The sequence below is a fragment of the Ixodes scapularis genome, unplaced genomic scaffold, assembly GCF_016920785.2.
Source record: "Ixodes scapularis isolate PalLabHiFi unplaced genomic scaffold, ASM1692078v2 PGA_scaffold2__306_contigs__length_199485367, whole genome shotgun sequence".
NCBI lineage: Eukaryota > Metazoa > Arthropoda > Arachnida > Ixodida > Ixodidae > Ixodes > Ixodes scapularis.
The window spans coordinates 43966940-43984537 of NW_024609857.1; the positions used below are offsets into that span (position 1 = coordinate 43966940).

The window sequence follows — 17598 nt, forward strand, 5'->3', positions numbered from 1 at the left end:
ACTTCATGCCATGCTTTACGCGACATCCAAAAAGTTCTGGCTTACTTTTCCTGCCAGCAAGCTTATTAACCACGTTTATAATACCGCTTTGTTTGTTACGCGCTGAAAAAATTGCGTTGACCCCGTACCTCGAACCGACTCCCTTTAACCCGTGTGAAAGACGATGGATATAAGGAATAACGGCGACGTTCTTTTTGTCTATCATGGCCTTTTCTTTGTCAGGTTTTCTGGAATCAATCTTCATGTACCGAGTCACCTTATAGCAGTCTGAAGTAATAACTGAGTCGGGAAAATTAGAGTCTCGGAGTCTTGCGATCTGTGCTGAGAAGCTTTCCTTCATCTTATAAAAACAAGTTTTTGTTAATGCTGACTGTAAGCAAGAATACGCCATACCGTTTTTTACGAGTTTTGAGTGTGCCGAACGATAGTCTAGTAATTTCTTCGTCGATCCAGCATACATGATCTTCTTTCACGTCAACAAGGATATTTAAAAATTGGATTTTGTACTCCTTAGGAGTCTCGGAGGTGAAACACAGTCGTAACCCTTCCTCCGCGAAAGTCTCTAACACTTCACTTATTGTTCTACTATATCCATCGTCTTTCACACGGGTTAAAGGGAGTCGGTTCGAGGTATGGGGTCAACGTAATTTTTTCAGCGCGTAACAAACTAAGCGGGATTATAAACGCGGTTAATAAGCTTGCTGGCAGGAAAAGCAAGCCAGAACTTTTTGGATGTCGCGTAAAGCATGGCATGAAGTTCGTGTCCTGTGCACGGGGGACCGTTTATGAAATACCTTTCTCATGCGGTCACTCTTATATAGGTCAGACGGGACGTTGCCTCAACATTCGCCTACGCGAGCACCACAGTTGATTAAAGGGTAACGCGTACTTCCATATAGCTGTCCACTGCCGGGATTGTGGATGTCAGCCACGATTTAGCGACACAAACATGCTGTTTAAACACAAAGACCAGCTATCGAGGGAGGTAGTAGAAGCTTACCATATAGCAAAACGAAAACCCGGGTGCGTGAGCCAACCATCCATTAACCTAGTGGACAGTGAGATGGTTTTTTTTGGACATGGGCTGACCAGAGACTTGAAGATTGAGATTGAAGATCGAAGAAAGAAGAAAGGAGGAAGGAGACGCGAGGCGATTACCTGTGTTGGTGTGATTTAGTGTACTGGTGTGTTTTAATTTGATATGATTTACAATGTTGCGTGCAAAATTGTGAATGACTGGTGAAAGAGGAAAAAGACGAAGTCGTCCTCGCGTGAATTTCTCCGTGTTTCTTCTAAATATATAGTTGATAGTCAGCGCCTCGTCCTGTGTCTCTCCTTCTTGTCCGTGTGTCTTTCGCGCTGTTTTTCAAATGGATTCTCACAAACTCGCCCAACTTTCTATTCTAGTAAAATATATTATTCTGATTTTTGCTCAACACACCTCTTTTTTAAATTTAGTTCCAAGATATTTGCCAGTGTGAGGATTATTTCTTCTAAATATATAGTTGATAGTCAGCGCCTCGTCCTGTGTCTCTCCTTCTTGTCCGTGTGTCTTTCGCGCTGTTTTTCAAATGGATTCTCACAAACTCGCCCAACTTTCTATTCTAGTAAAATATATTATTCTGATTTTTGCTCAACACACCTCTTTTTAAATTTAGTTCCAAGATATTTGCCAGTGTGAGGATTATTTCTTCTAAATATATAGTTGATAGTCAGCGCCTCGTCCTGTGTCTCTCCTTCTTGTCCGTGTGTCTTTCGCGCTGTTTTTCAAATGGATTCTCACAAACTCGCCCAACTTTCTATTCTAGTAAAATATATTATACTGATTTTTGCTCAACACACCTCTTTTTTAAATTTAGTTCCAAGATATTTGCCAGTGTGAGGATTATCTTCCCCGAAGGCATTTATCAATCGCCAAAAACCTCGCAGTTTGTCAGCGGGTGTGACCTAGACGGTTGTATTAATTTTTCCCAGGATACGTTCAAGACAGTTTTAGCAGTGTACTAATTTAACGCGCATAACATAGTGCGAAATCTTCACAGGAATCTGTCCTCGAACATTGAAATCGAAATGCGCATGTTTCTGGCAAATTCGTTACCTGGATAAGGGGTATCAAGTGATAGCTTAGAGGTTTTTATGAAAGATCAGCGTCCCCCAACGGTTGCAGCCCTAAGTATCTTTACGACACCGCAGCTCCTAATAGCACTATAGCCTCTGATAGGATAAAGGCCTGTTCACACATGCAGCGGAGCGCTACGAGCATAGCGCTAACCTCGCGCTAAGCGCGTGCTGACGGCAGGGTTCACCAGCTTTGTATCGCACCGTCAAAACTGTTGCTCACGGCAGACGATAAGTAGCTGACGACACGTGAGTAGCGCTACATCAGCGCTTCGCTGCATGTGAGAACCGGCCTTCAGAACGGCAAGACCAGTTTCGTTACTCCTTCGGCCCGCGCCAGCTTCGTACCTTCGAAAACGCTTCACCGTCCTATGAGCCTCGGGCGTGCACGCGCTGCCAGAGCACCATGAACGGCAACGAAAGCGTGCTGAAGGCCGGCCGTTTGACGAGGAGCCTCCCTCTCTCCCCCTGTCAGGAACTATGGCTGTAGTTCCGCCCTATGTGCATCGCCAGAGCTCTAATCATACCGATGATTGTGATGTAGCCATATTCTCATATGTGACGGGATAAAACGGGGGTCCACAATCAATCTTAGTAACGTGCCTTAATCCTCTGATGGGAGTCTTTCTCCACCACTCATTCAGTTGTCACTTTATTATGAATCTAAAGGGCTTGCCTGGTACGCTCGAGGACACAATCCGAAAATCTCTTGCAGGGTGGTGTTTCTCTTTACCCACAGCGATGTCTCATTCATTTAATGCCGTTGCGGTGTTGTTACAGTGGACTTTGAGAACTCGGCTAGTGCAGCGGGCGGTTTGAGTCCGTGTCGGCATGAGCCTTGCACAACCCAGGACATTATGTGCCACCACCTAAGTGTGAACACCGCTCGCCCGGAGCACGCTTTGATTGTCAGGTTTGTCAAACCGTTTTTGTAGAGCAGTGTCCATGCACTGGTCGCGGTCGTGCCTCGAAAAGCATGCCACTTTTCAAAGTGCTTTCATGGATCTGAAGTTCCACGTGAAAGTTGTTGTAGTGTGCCACGTGCACGTGTAGCATCGACTTTGCTTGGATGTCCTTAAAGGGACACTGACATGGTACTTATGCATGCTGATGTTTTTTTATTGCAACAATACCTATGAGAGCACAACTTACCAGAACACGATTATCGGCTCGAAATTCATATTATTTCCGCCCGAAAACCGCCCGTCGAGAGTTGGTCGAGTTCAGGCGCGCTCACTGTCTTTTTCACTGTCACGGGCCGTGAACTGATGCACACCAACTATATATAAAGTCGTGGGGTCTAAGGCACACACAATTTCAACAATAAAAAACAAACATGACCCTATTTTTTCTGGCTTCAACAAACCTGCAAATACGTTGAACGAAAAAAAAAAGGTTTGCACCGATCACAGGATGCAGATGTACACACCATTCTCGATATGTCAACGTACCGCGGGCTGGACGACGCAATGGTGGCGCACGACGGACCAACGTTGCCACGGACGTGGAACCGTTACTTCGGAACTGTAGCTCGTGGTACCGGCCAATCGATCATCAAGCACAGAACAACGAGGGGGTGGGATACAAGTGCGAAACAATCGCACGACAAACGGTTCAAGCAACGTCCTGGTTGTTGTCGTTTGCTTCACACGCCCATAAAACGGAGGAACGAAAAAAAAAAAGTTGGGGAGCATAGTTACGTGACTTCCTGCGACTCACAACTCCGAGCCTCCTGCGCACATGTTTCGGTTTCTGCTTCGAGCAGTTGTGTTTTTTTGTTTTTTTTATTAAAAATATACTTGACTCTGTAGCCAACTATTGATTGGGTAGTCTTGTGGCACTATAGTAAATTGCCAGGCAAAAAAATAAAAAACAAATGTTTTTATGGTTGTTTGTGCTTTTTTTTATTCTCCTGTTGAAAATGGTAGTACACTGCAACGTGTTTCTACCTTCTATTCGTAACCGTCGGTGCTTATATACGGGGCTGAAACCGTACTCGTGCTCGAGTTTGGTTTAGGTGTGTCTCTCAGCAGGTATGTGTCATGATAAGTTTAATGTACTTTACCAACCTCTTGGCACCACGACAAGTGTTTACATGCCGAATGCGTTCGTCATAAATGGTCTTGTTGGTCCCCTCCCGAGTCTCAAATCTGGACGAGCTTTGGCCACCCGGGAGGTCCTAATTTCCAGGCGCCCCATAGAAGCTTAAGGCTTGACACCCTATCTCGCGTTGCTCTGTACGGGCTTCTGCATATTTCCGGGAACAAATATGACACCAGTTAGAAGTAACAATTCTCGCATCCAGTGCTTGTGACTTTTGACCAACTTTTGAGCTTGTACTGTCCACAAGTTACAATAAAGCTGCTATTAGAACTTCAAAGGTTACTAAAGTGCTGCTCTGAGCTTGAAACCAAGCTCTGCCACTTCCTAGTTAAACGTTTCCATTCGCCGCTGAATGTTGTACACTAATGCCTTCATACTGAATATATCGTCCACACAGTAGTTTCAGTAGTTTCCTCAAGGCAACCGTCGTCTACAAGCCGCGATATCAGATATCCGACCTACGTGTGCTGCCGATAATCAATGCATCCCCGTGACTCAAAGTGTTCAAATCATCGCAGCTAGTTTGTTTATTCGGGGAACGTATTTGTTTCAAACTTTTACATCCAACCTTCTTTGCTTGGCCTACCTTCTCCCGAAGGTTCAACCACTGCGATATCCACTTGATATACACCCTGTGAGAATTTTTTTAACCTTCCTCCGGTAGACCTCGTTTCTAACCATGCACGCCCCCAAAACTGCCATGGTATGTCAGTGGCACTTACCACGATATACCCTGTGTTGTTCCGGAAGCGCGTTGTGAAGACGGCGAACATGCTGACGAGGTACAATGTGTTTGTACAGCCTCCAATAGTCACCAACGCAATGGATAGACCAAGGAGAACGTTACCGCCTGGTGCCCAGTACAAACACCTGAAAATGACGAAGACATGAATGATACGTTATTCCTTATAAGTTCATATGTGTTTCCGGTCTTGGCAACACGTGTTATGAAATACAAATGGTGTTTGCCTCCAGAAAAAAATTAATGCGTGTCCGCGTTCAAAATTCGTTAAAAACACTTTTGACTTTGGATCAAAAAGAGCTATTGTATGAAGATTTGCTGTCTTATTTTAACCCTAAGAGGTACATTCAAACAAATAGTGAGGTTTCATGGCGGTGCGAATTTTTGTTTCGGTGGTGAACGTGATATTGGATTTTTTTCGGTAAATCTCTTAAATATGAAAACTTGTTGTTTAGTAACACAAAACATGAATACACTTTTTTTCGTTTTCCTTTCAGTCTCACTCATGATCACTGTAAGCTAGTGAAATAAAGACATCAACCACACTAGACGCGCAGGCGTCGACTGCTGTTAAATAATTGCAGTGGTGGCGTCTGCTTATAGAACATATCTCAACTGAAAACTGCAGAATTGTTCCTGTGACCGCAATATACTCACCCAAATGCTATAGTAAACAGAAAAAAACCGCCTTGACCCAACAGATAACAAGTTACCGGAGACGTAGCAGCCATCTGAAGTAGAAGAGAAACATTTTTCAACGTGATATTCCAAAACTCAAGACCATATATGGACAGAGATGTCGCCGAAAATTAACTTTATAAGTATGATGACTGCTCGACATACCAGAACCTATCTTCAGTTTTTTTTCTAGGAACATTCCCCTTTCAAATATCCTAAAAAAATAGTGAGATGACTAATTAAATTTTTATTTGCAATATTTGTCTTCATTCTACTTTTTAGACGTGAATGGAAGCTTTAGTATCAGTGGCAAGAAAATCCAAAAAAAAAGAGGTACATAACTAAATTTTTTAAGTAGTTTATTTTTTTTCAAATGATAATTGGTATCTTTGACCCAGACGAAAATGCACAGAAACGGACCAATCATCTGAGAATTCAATAGTTATACGATTTTACGAAAGACAAGTAGACGATAATTTAGTTTCAAGAATCGATGGGCGGACGTTGTGCACTGTTGGTGATGCGGAGGGTCAAATATATTATTAAATTCGAAAAAAATGGTGCTTTTTACATTATCGCAAGCTTATGAATATTCAAGCTTTTTTCCAAATTAAATCTTGCCTTATGTCTGGAATCCGTTGGACTCCACCACATAGATGAGAATACTCTTGAAGTTTCGTTGAGGACGTAAAACTATAAGTAGGTAGTTTCTTTTGGTCCTTTAGAGGGTTGAAACACAGTCCCTTAAGACATATATTTCAGGGCAGAAAAAGAAAGATATAAGACTGCAAAATATAGATAATATATCGAAGCGCGTAGCAGTCTGTAGCATTCTCCGCCAAATATCCGAGACCGCCATACTTTTGGCAGACACTCTGTGCATATATTGTACTGGAGCAGTGCAAATTTATTTTTGTTAACTGGGCTATAAAAAATTATCGGACAAAAACTACCTCAAAGTTTGGGGTGGACACGTGTAAAATAACATTTGCTTTGCACTGCGAGCGATGCCAAAAGTTCAGCGACCTGTATACAATTACAAGAGGAGGTTTGCCAAAGCATTAATTGTACCTGTAAGTGCGGGCGTGAAATTACTCACAAATTTGTCCCCGAAGAGAGATCCAAGGAACATAGAAAGCTTCATCGCTGAAAAAACAAATCCGTACTTCCAGGCGTCCAGACCTTTTGACGAAGCCTGGAAGTACGCAACAAAAAAAGTCACAACCTTTCATCTCGAAACCATAGTTTTCTCCAATACGACTTCCCAGTGGTAAGTTTTCCGGAGAGACACGATAAAAGTAAAGATGTGCTAGGGACTAACGCACGCTACATTTGTTCATTTATTGATTAGAATGAGTACCGAAGACCGAACTAGCACAAGAAACGGGGACCGTGTTTGCCCACTGTGGCATAATGGGGTACAGATTGCAACGGCAGTAGATAAGTAGACAATGTTACGGCACTATACTCCATTTTACCTCAAGTCGGAGCGCAGCCGAGGCAAAAATCCCATAGGCCGAATTATAAAACGCGCCAAAAGTGCATCTTCATGGCAATCGTCGTCTTTGAGGGTCTGATATCACCGGCTAAAACCAATCGAGCGAAAAAAGAAGAAAAATAAGGTCCAGTACATTATCACCTTCACCGCGCGTGATTGGTTGAGTCCCTTTCATGGCGAAAGTACAAAGACGACGAGCGCCTTGACCTTGCATGCACTTTTGGCGCTGCTTGATTTTGATTGTCTCCATCAGATGGTCACATCGACTGCAGTCGCACTTGAAGTGAATTGCAGAGAATGTCTTTTCAATGCACCCAAAACGAAATTAAAGTTATTGTCAGCAACAGTTTAAGAAGCGCCGAGAGTGTCGTGTCACGGGCATCATATTATTGGCCAATATAATCGCGTAAGGACAAATCGTGAGGAGAGACTATCAGGAGAGCAAGTCGTCTGCTTCTTGCACACGAGTAGCGGTGACGTCTGAACGATCCTTTGTTTGAAAGGATAGTGGGTGGACCTCAATGATAGGTGCCTCGAGGCCTACCCACTTCGTCTTCAATCAACCAATAAGTGCTCGGCGTTCTGACATCGTCGCGACCCTCGTGCAAAGAGCAGAAAAACTTGCGCTCCGCATAGCCTGATAACGCTCATTGACACGTGAAGATTTGTTGCCATGACAATGCTCGTCCGACTGCTGTGCTCAGTGTTCTATCCAACCCATACGTCAATAGGGGCTCTTAAGTGGCACAAAGTGACTTCACAAAAGCCGGAGTGTCGTGCTGTCGGATGTCGCGATCCTGGCGATTGGTCGCAGAATTGCTGGCAAAAAGATCGAGCGAACGCGAGTGTCGCAATCATAGCGGCGTCCAAACTCGTGGTTATTCTTAGGTTCCGTGGGCTGCCAAGCTGGAGAGCGACCTGCAACAGAACAGGCGCCTGCCACATCCACCACCGCTGCTGGGACACCGCCAGGATCAAGGCCGTCGACAGAATGACACTTCCGTGACGTCATTAGGCGGGAATCGTGGGAACACGCTTTTGGTGCTGTTAACTCACCACTCAGAGACGCGTTGCAGGGCACCATAGTGACGATGCAGGTACACTGATAAAGAACACAAATTGCGTTGGCCTGATTCGAACGTACAAAAAATTAAGGTCCCACCAAAAACAAATGATATTTTTTAATTGCGTCACAAAAAAAAATGAAAATAATACGAAGACCGACTTCGAATTCCCATTCGTATCTCGGATTGTAAGTGTTAGGGGTGATCTATCATGTATATTACTTAACAGGCTATGAGTGGTACCACCTTTTTGGTATGAATTCTTTAGAATCAACTGCGACAGCTATATGACTTTTTGCTGACAAGTTTGAATCAATGTGTTTGATCAAGTGAAAGCTATGATAAGAGAATTACTTGCCATCTCTCAGTGCGTAACATGACGCCTAAGTTGTGAGCAGTAGGTCCGCGTAAAACTCGTTTTATGTACCAAACATTAAAAAAAGCCTTGTAGATAAAATTGTAGGGCTGACATATGCACAAAAGTGTACATCCAGCAATATAAAGATCAGTGTCTTACTACACAAAAATAAAACGCACTGCTAAGTTCGTGGATTAAAAACAAAACAATGCAAAAAACGTACACTATTTAGCCGCGAAGATTTAGTTGATCTAAAATATTTCAGCAATTTCCAAATTTGAGAGTAACTATTAGTACCTTAAGACTGCCCTATGTTTAGTAACTTTTATGAATAGCAGAGGAATAAATTTGTTATTGCTCTGTTATCTTTTTTTCTGAAGTAAAATCTGCACACTCAGTCGGCTTATGCTAAACAACAAACTAAAAAAAAAAGGCTTTCGTTTTTGTTTCCCGTGTGATTTCGATATGACTTATCTCAAGAAGAGTGAAATATATTCTAAGGATATCAGATGACAGAAACGGAATTTTAAAAGAGGCATATTTAAGGACGAGTAGATTTTTGCAACGGGCAAATAGAAACATCCATCCAACACGAAGCTCAACATGCACCCTCTGGATTCTGAGCAAGTGGGAAAACAAAATCATAACGATAAATGAAACGAATTTTCAACGGGACTTCAGCACTATAGTTTCCAAATAAAAGCTGCGCCACGTCGTGGCAATAACGCATGAACCGCCTCCGTAGACCCTTTGAAAAAGTACATCGAGCAACATTGGCGTTCACCACGTCCTCGCCGAACGCCGACGCAACGGTCGTGTCTGATACGAGCGGAGCCGATTTGACGCCGAACGCTGGAGCAAACCTTCGTGTCCAATACATGCTCAGAGCACGCGCCCAGGCGATGCCGGACTTGCAATGTCGCGCACTTTTCAAAAGGGTCCATTTGTGTAAATAGGCCGAGAGGTGACCTTCTCTTGCAATCAACCAACGACGATGTGGTCGGATGCTTTCCCGGAACTCTATGGTTGCGTTGTGCGGCAGTGAATTTCTTATCGTGCCAAAATAGAAAAAAAAAAAAAAAAATATGGCTGTCACAAAAAGAGTGGCTAGGCCATTGAATGAGAAAGATAGTGATATCTTCACCCTTCTTTTCTCGTTCGCACACTATCTTTTGATTGCCTTCCTCGTTTGCATCTGCGTTTTGACCGTAGCGGCCTTCCTATACCTCGTCTAAACTTGAGTTGGAGCGCAGTCAAAGGCTAAAAGACACGCTAACGCTTTAAGTCAAAGGCTAAGAGACACAGAAACTAAAATACTACTGTTACAACGTACCTACAGAGTCACTAAATGTGCTCAGAGTACCGAATTTCATTCAGTCCGCTTACCGGAAATCAATCCAGCAGAATCCAGTTCTGACTGGCCTGTGGCTGAAGTTATCAGTCGACGATTTTGTGGATCGGCCCAAAACAACAAAAGATATATACAATGTTTCTGCGCTATCCACATCTACGGCGGGTACGCACGGGTCTGGACATCAAATGGTTAGGACCGAACGAAAGGTGCGTTCATTGTTTCTAGATTTTTTTTTCTTTTTTATTAAGAAGCCGCTAATTTGGTTTGCCAAAGAAGATTGCCGGCTCGTTCGCTCGCTCCGGTTGCGCTGGTGATGCGTTTCAGACTCTACGCCTCGAACGCTAAGCCTAACACTCGGCTTCGATGTGTTTCGAGGTGAGAGAGAGACGAGACAGCGAGGAGCAAGTCACGCACCGCTCGGAAGGAAGGAAAGAACTTTAATAAAAGCAAACCAGTGTCGCCACAGGCCAGAAACGTGGTCTGAAGAGCTCACACGAGAACGATCGCTACAGTGTAAGCGCTTCGCTTCGACCGCACAGGGCAGCGCTATTATGAGTATCGCCACGGCCGCGCCGCGAATCGGTTCTGAAGCGAAACCTGGGAGTTTCCGTACTCTGAAAACATTCGTTGACTCTAGCTGTACCTTCCGCGTTCGGTAGACCCCTTGCAAAACTGTGCGCAATCGACTATCCGCCATTGCTTGATCGCGTACTCTGAGCCAACGTTATGAGATTGGCTCAGTTAGGGAACTGCTACAAGACGCTCCTTTCACGAACAGTTCCCCCCCCCCCCCCCCCCCTTACCACGAGTCGTCTCCCGTCGCTCGGCGCGCCCGACGGCTGCTATGATAGCTGCAGTGTATACTACGGAATACATACGTTTCAAAACAGAGCGTCTACGTGGCGTTCAGGGTCTGCCCTATAGAACACGGAGTTATGTAAAGAAAATCTAGATGGTGCTTCAAACGACGGGAGGTGGACTGAAGTGAGTAAGGGAGGTGCCGTGCCCCCCCCCCCCCCCCCCCCCCCACAGAGTTCCATAACCGAGGTAATATAGTAACGTTCCTCTGAGCAATTATTGGACACGAGCGCTGCGTCAGGGTTCGGCAAGGACTCGGATCCAATCACTCGCTTCGTGAGCATGGATGGATGGATGGATGGTAATAACTATACCCTTTGTAACGGGTGGCAGCTTGCGCCGCCTAGCCTAACATTTCGTAATCCTTTTTTTCTTTAACTTGTATGAATTATGTTATAACAGATTTCTCCCTTCCCTATTTTTAAAGTGATTCCATTGCATATTTTTATCTGTATTTATTTTTATGTATTTATTTTTTTCATTAGATCTTTTCCACCAATCTTTCAATCTCCTCTTAGTTACCGCAATTCTTTTCCCATCCATTCGTCCATCCATGTCCGGAAAACCCAGTGCCCCTCCAAAACCGTAGTCATCCTCCCCCCCCCCCCCCACCAGAGGGTGGGACGGAGCTCCGTGCACCTTAAAATTACATGATCTATATAGTTTCCCTTTCGCGGTTTCATACGTCGCGCAGAATTTCTACTTCAGCCCTATACATTTTTCGTTCTTAGCACTCCCGTTCTCGCTTCAAACAGCAAAGAGCTCCCCACTGAATAATCATACAGCTGTTCCTTCTTTATTTCTTGTTTTTGTACCCTGTATATTGTTAAAGCTGATATCTCCTGCATTCTCTATTCCCACAATTTTCTCTCAGTTTCCTTTACTCCCTTTTCTACTGATATGCACTGTCGCCTCCATCTCGTTGAATGTATTTAAATCTCAGCTTGCGGGTTCGGTTTGTCCACTTAGTGTTTAAACTTTTCATGCATAGATACTTGTACACTTTCGCTGCCCACCGTGTATCCTCAATTTCAGCTAGTGTTTGTTCAAATTTTACTCTACTGATCGCTTCTCTACTCTCGAAAGATGCCCAACCCATATCCCCTTGTACTCCCTCATTTCGTGTATTCCTATGTGCCCCCAATGCCAACCTACCCACACTCCTTTGCAGTATCTCTAAACCTGCCTGGATTTTTGACCTCATGCACAATACCGCATTCCCAAATGACAGTCTTGGCACCATGACTCCCTTCCATACAGCCCTAACGACTTCATATCTATTACAGTTCCATAGTGCCCTGTGTTTCATGATAGCTGAATCTCGTTTCCCCTTCTTTATTACAATATCTTCATGGTCTTTTAGATACCGTCTTCCTTCACTTAACCATGCTCCCAGATATTTGTACTTTTCTACGTGTTCTATCAATGTGTCCTGTATCTCTAGGGGTTTCCTCCTCTCGTCGTTGAAAACTATTATACCCGACTTGTCCCTACTAAATTTTAGTCCTAAATTGTCCCCTTTCCTGCTGCGAATCCTAATCAGTTCCTGTATTGTCTCACACATTCCTGATACGAGTACAATGTCGGCTGCATACATTAACCCTGGCAATATTTGATTTACATCTTGCCCTTCCTCCATGTAAGTCAGGTCAAAACATAGGTTTCACTGTTCTAACCTTTTTTCCATCTCACTGAGGTATATCATAAAGAGCAAGGGAGACAATGGGCAACCCTGTCTAAGACCTCTTTTTATTGCTGATGGTGTTGCGGATTCCAGAACGCCATTTCCACCCCGGCTGTCGTCCTCCGAAGCACGCGCAGGGGAAACCCGAGCCGACATCTCCAGCAGCCCGAGCGCGGCGATGGGGGCTGGGGTGAGGGCAAGACGGGAGGAGGAAAGGGCGGGACGCGCGAGGAGTCGAACAAAGGAACTTGAACGGACGAGATCGCGGCGACGCCGACTTGGACAATGAATGTGTATTTCTGTAATCGAGTTGATCTAATATAGTTATTTTCGTTTAATTGTAAATTCCTTTAATTAGTATATATATAGAACCGCGCACAGCTTCTGCCACAAATGGTCTTGTAGTTTCGGCTTCCCATGTTATAACCACCCTATTCTTCGTATAAACCCGTTCTATAAACTTAACCTCTAGTCCATATCCCTTCAGTTGGTTCCAGAGTTTTTCCTGATTCACATTGTCATATGCCCCTCTGATGTCTAAAAATGCTACCCATAATGACCCTTGATTTGTCAATGCTATCTCTATGCACTGAGTGATTACGAATAAATTATCATCTAGCCTTCTATCTTTCCTGAAACCGTTTTGAAGCTCCCCCAGAATTTGCTCTCTCTCTGCCCATTCTTCCATTCTTCTCTTTACAATTTGCATAGCTAGTCTGTATGTTACTGAAGTTACTGTGATTGGTCGGTATGATTTGATATTGTCTTTTCTCCCTTGCCCCTTATATAATAATCTCATCCTGCTCAATTTCCAGTCATTGGGTACCTCCCCTCCCATAAGTATCTGGTCAATCACCTGCCTCAGTTTCAATTTGCTCGTTTTGCCAAGAACTTTTATCAATCTCATTGGTATGCCGTCTGGACCTGACGCAGTTCCAGCCGAAACCTTTCCGTCTGCTTTTTCCCACTCCCCAGTGGTCATTTCCTCTTCTTCAGTGTGATCCTCCTCTTGTGTTGTGTAGACGCTACCATTCCTTACGGCCTGATCTAATTCTAACTCCGAAAATGCTGCTTTCAATGTAGTCTAATGCATTCTCTTGCCTCTTCCCCCTCTACCCTTGTCCCTTCCTGTGTGGTTAGTTTCTGCTGGTACCCCTCGGTCTTTTTTCCTTTTGCACTGACGTGTTCCCAGAACCATTTTGGCGCATTCCTATCCTTCTGGTTTATATCTATCATCCACTGGACGCCTGCTCTCCCAATTTTGGCCTGTATTAATCCTGATGCTTCCCGCTTACTTTCCGGAAATTCCTCCCATTTCGCTGCTACTTTCACTGGTGTGGCCCCCTTTGTTTTTTTCCCCATCTGTGTTCTTTAGATGCCGCTTGGAGTCTCGATATTGCTGTCTTAACCTCTTTATCCCACCAGCTTTTGAGTTTGCGTTTTAGTTTTCTTCCTCGTTGTTTGATTCGATATTTCTCTAACTCTCTTTTGAAAACACTGATTAAGTCTTCGTATGTCCATTCTCTTTCCGGTTGCTTGGATACTATGCTCTCGATTCGCTTAGATACCTCCTCTAGTTGTTTATTATTTAAGTTATTCCTCCCCTCTTGTTTTTGATTTTTTCTTTCTGGTTTTACTGTGCCGAATCTGATCTTGATTCTCTTATGGTTGCTCCCCAGACGTTTTGTGCCTTCCTCATCTATAGCCATACCTCCTAATCTGTTGCATATCTTACGCGACATTAAACAGTCGTCAATAGTCGAGTGCGAGTTCTTTCTTTCCCATGTTAATTTTTCATCACATTTTACCTGAGCGCTAACCAATACCAGGTCAAGAGCATCGCAGAACTCCTCTAACATCCTTCCTGTTGTATCCGTATGTCCATCAAAGTCTTCCAAATGTGCATTCATGTCCTCCAAGATAATTATTTCCCTTTAGTGCCGATTTCCCTAACGTCTCCTGATATACATGTCAAGTGTTCTGCATTTTCCTCCCCTGCATCACTCCCTGTTTTAGATACACAAAACCCAGGATTTTGTCTAAACCCCCAATATTGCCTTTGACCCACATGTGTTCCCTGCAGCTCTCTCGTTCCCTTTCCCATTCCTGACCCTTCACTAACACCCCTATTCCCCCTCCCTTGAGTTCCCCATTGGCCCGGTTGCATCCCATCCAATGATATCCCGGTATCTATGGTGCTTCGTCCATATCCCTCAGATGTGTTTCTGCTGATCCATACACTGCAAAGTTTTCGCTTTGTAATTGCTCTTCAATCCCCTCCCACTTTATTCTGTTCCTGTTCCCCTGCATGTTTATGAACCCTATGTTTAGGTGTTTCTTTTCCCAGCCCTGCGAAGCTTCCTCTCACCCGCCCAAACCCTACCCCTTGTATCTACATTTTGGCCCTCATTTACACCGGTGACCTCAGGGCTCCGGGACCCCCAAAAATCTACGACGTGACGTCCAATCCTATCTCCTAGTGTGCTACCAGTGGTTCCACTGTAGTGGATGCACCATCTAAAAGGGTCGGAGCGAGCCTCGTACACCACCCTGTTTACTTCCATTACTCCGTACTCAAATCGTCGGCTCAACCCCCCTATCACCCAGTTAGCTTCAACCACCCGCTTCTCCATCTGCAAAAACTGTCCCCAGACCTCTAGAACAGTGCATATTTGCACATGCACAGACTCGGAGACCTCCCTCAGCTTACGTAACCCCAACTCTATCTGCCTGGCGAGGTTCTGGCTCTGTCCCTTTAACACATCGTTTAGTCCTGCGTGTACTACAACTAGGTTCTCTCCCCTCCCTGCTTTCTCACACCTCCTCCTTCGCTTTGGCCATAGCGTCTACCATGCACTTTCTTGACTGGGCCACTACGTTTACCCCCCATCCCCTTTCACCCTATCCAGCAGCCCCTCCTTAACCCTCGTTATGTTTGAGTCTCCTACCAGCAGCACCCTCTTAACCCCCCACTGCCTGTCTTCACCCCCTCCAGCTATCTGCGCTTTTTCTGCCTCAACTTCTGCTGCATTTCTCAAGCCCTGCTGTACTGCAGCACTATACAGCTGTGCAGACTCCTTTCCTGCACAGTCAATCACCTCGTCACTATTTAATTGGCCCCTTTTGTCTGCCGCCCCCACCGCCGTCTTCTCTGCCACCTCCCTCTTTTCCTTATTAACTACTCCTGTCAGTTGCTGCACCATCTCCTTACACTTCTTATGATCCTCCCACTCCGCCTTCCACTCTTCCCCCTATCTAAGCTCCTCCACCTGTCGCTCTAGTTCGGCTCGCTGTTCCCGTTCTCGCCTCAGCTCTCCCACCACGCTCTCTACCTTACTTTCCCATCCTCTGGTCATCTCCCCCCACATCCTCTTCGGCCCTCTTAATCAAATCTCCGACCCGCGCCTCGAGTTGAACCCGCTTCTCCCGCTCTACCCGTATCCCCCGCTTCAACTCCTGAACCATATCCGCCCCTTCCCTTCCTATTCTCCTAAAACCAAGTTCTACCTTCTCGCAACTCCGGCAGGCAAAGTTGCTCTCCTCGGCTTCTGCTACAGTTTTGAACTCCGTCTCCATCATGCAGCACCAACGGCCACACTCCTCACATTCTACATCGGGTCTTCCTTCCACTTTAGGCTGCGCATGCTTCTTCCGTCGCGTATTCACCATTGCCTACCGACACACGGCGGGACCCCAGGAAAAATATCCCACCAAGACTCAAACCAAGAAAGCCTGGGTCCGCCTCTGCCCTCACCACCAACTAACCCGCCAAAAGTTTCAAACGTGCAGGCGGTTCGGTCTCGTGAACCTACCTAAGAAGCCTGCTTTAACCCAACTATCCTATCGCAACTTTAAAAACTGCTTTCTACTACCCCACACAACCATCAGTGTAAGAGCAAAAATGCTTTAGAGCAGGGCGCTTAACCTGGAGGATCAACCCCAATGGAGTGTGCCTCAATTGCCTTTAGCGCGCAACACCACCAATGAAGAAGATCCAACAAGCAAGCCCTTCCTATCGCTACTTTAAAAACTGCTTTCTACTACCCCATAAACACACCCGCAACTAAACTAAAAACACCAAAAATCACTTAGCTTCGCAAGAGCTCAGGAAAACACGTCCTATTTGACAGCTGACGAGCAACCGTCAGCTGACAAACAGCAAGCAATGGTGACCACCAATGTTGCTTGATGGACTTTTGAAAGAGTCTATTTAAAGTCCCTAGATAAGAGCTTCCTACAAGTAGCGACATTCTTTGAAGCGCCGACTGCGTGACGGTGCAGGTTTCAAGACGCGAATGGCGGCGCACAGTTGATGTTTGAACTGAATGCCGCCATTTCGTTCCAGCGGAATGTGCTTTGCCATATATATTGGTTGTGGTTATTTGTAAAAGAAGTGTCAAGGTACTTTAGGTCTATGAATGAGCCGCAAATAATACGCTCAAGAAAATACGATGAAAGCTGTGACGTTGCGATTTTTTTGGCGTGAATTAATTGACGACGCGCACTGTAAGAAAATAAGGAAGTCGAAGGGAGTCAAACGGCCTTTCAAGTCCCACGATGAACGAAAGCCCCCCATCCTCGCGAACCTCCTTTTTCAATTAGAGAGAAATTGCTCGTTATAGAGTGGAGGGTGAGGTCTAGGTATAGTACGTCAACTCAAGGAGAACAGGAGAGGGAACCTTTCCCTCTTTCCACGTTAGCACAGAAAAAGCTGGAGTCCGCACTCCTCCTCTCCAACATTCGTTCTGCTAATGATGTAAGAGTGAAGAACTCACTCTCCTGCTGTTCTCGAGTTGCAAAGGAATACAACTCCCGTCACGACGGCCGCTCCTCATTGGCTACTGCCTGCCCTCCCGCCACCAGGCGGCATGAGACCCAGACCCAAAGTCTTCGCGATCTGCAGCTTCTGCCGAAGACACCGTTTTCGGGATGATCTGTTGTTTCTCATTAGCAAGCTTGCTTGGAAAACGGGGTGAAGTTTGTTTGTTTTACCGTCTCCGCTCGCATGAACTATCGCGGCCCAAACGTGTTTTTCGGTCCGCACGTCAACTCTCGAAGCGTCAGGCCCCGGGTCTCCTTTAGGTACCACAAGACTAAAACATACAAAGCGAAAACGTAAACGCACTAGTTTTCTTTTTCGT

The 17598-nt window shown here is 45.2% G+C and overlaps 1 protein-coding gene across 1 annotated transcript in view; it reads right to left on the reverse strand.

The window, feature by feature from the left end:
* Positions 1–17598, reverse strand: part of LOC115311315 (MFS-type transporter SLC18B1) — a 228527-nt gene that overhangs the window by 16397 nt on the left and 194532 nt on the right. Inside the window, exons 5-7 of the mRNA XM_040504104.2 lie at positions 6741–6836; positions 5621–5694; positions 4944–5091 (exon numbers count right to left, since the gene is read on the reverse strand). Of these exons, the coding sequence (XP_040360038.2) occupies positions 4944–5091; positions 5621–5694; positions 6741–6836 (318 nt within the window). The remainder of the gene's footprint in view (positions 1–4943; positions 5092–5620; positions 5695–6740; positions 6837–17598) is intronic.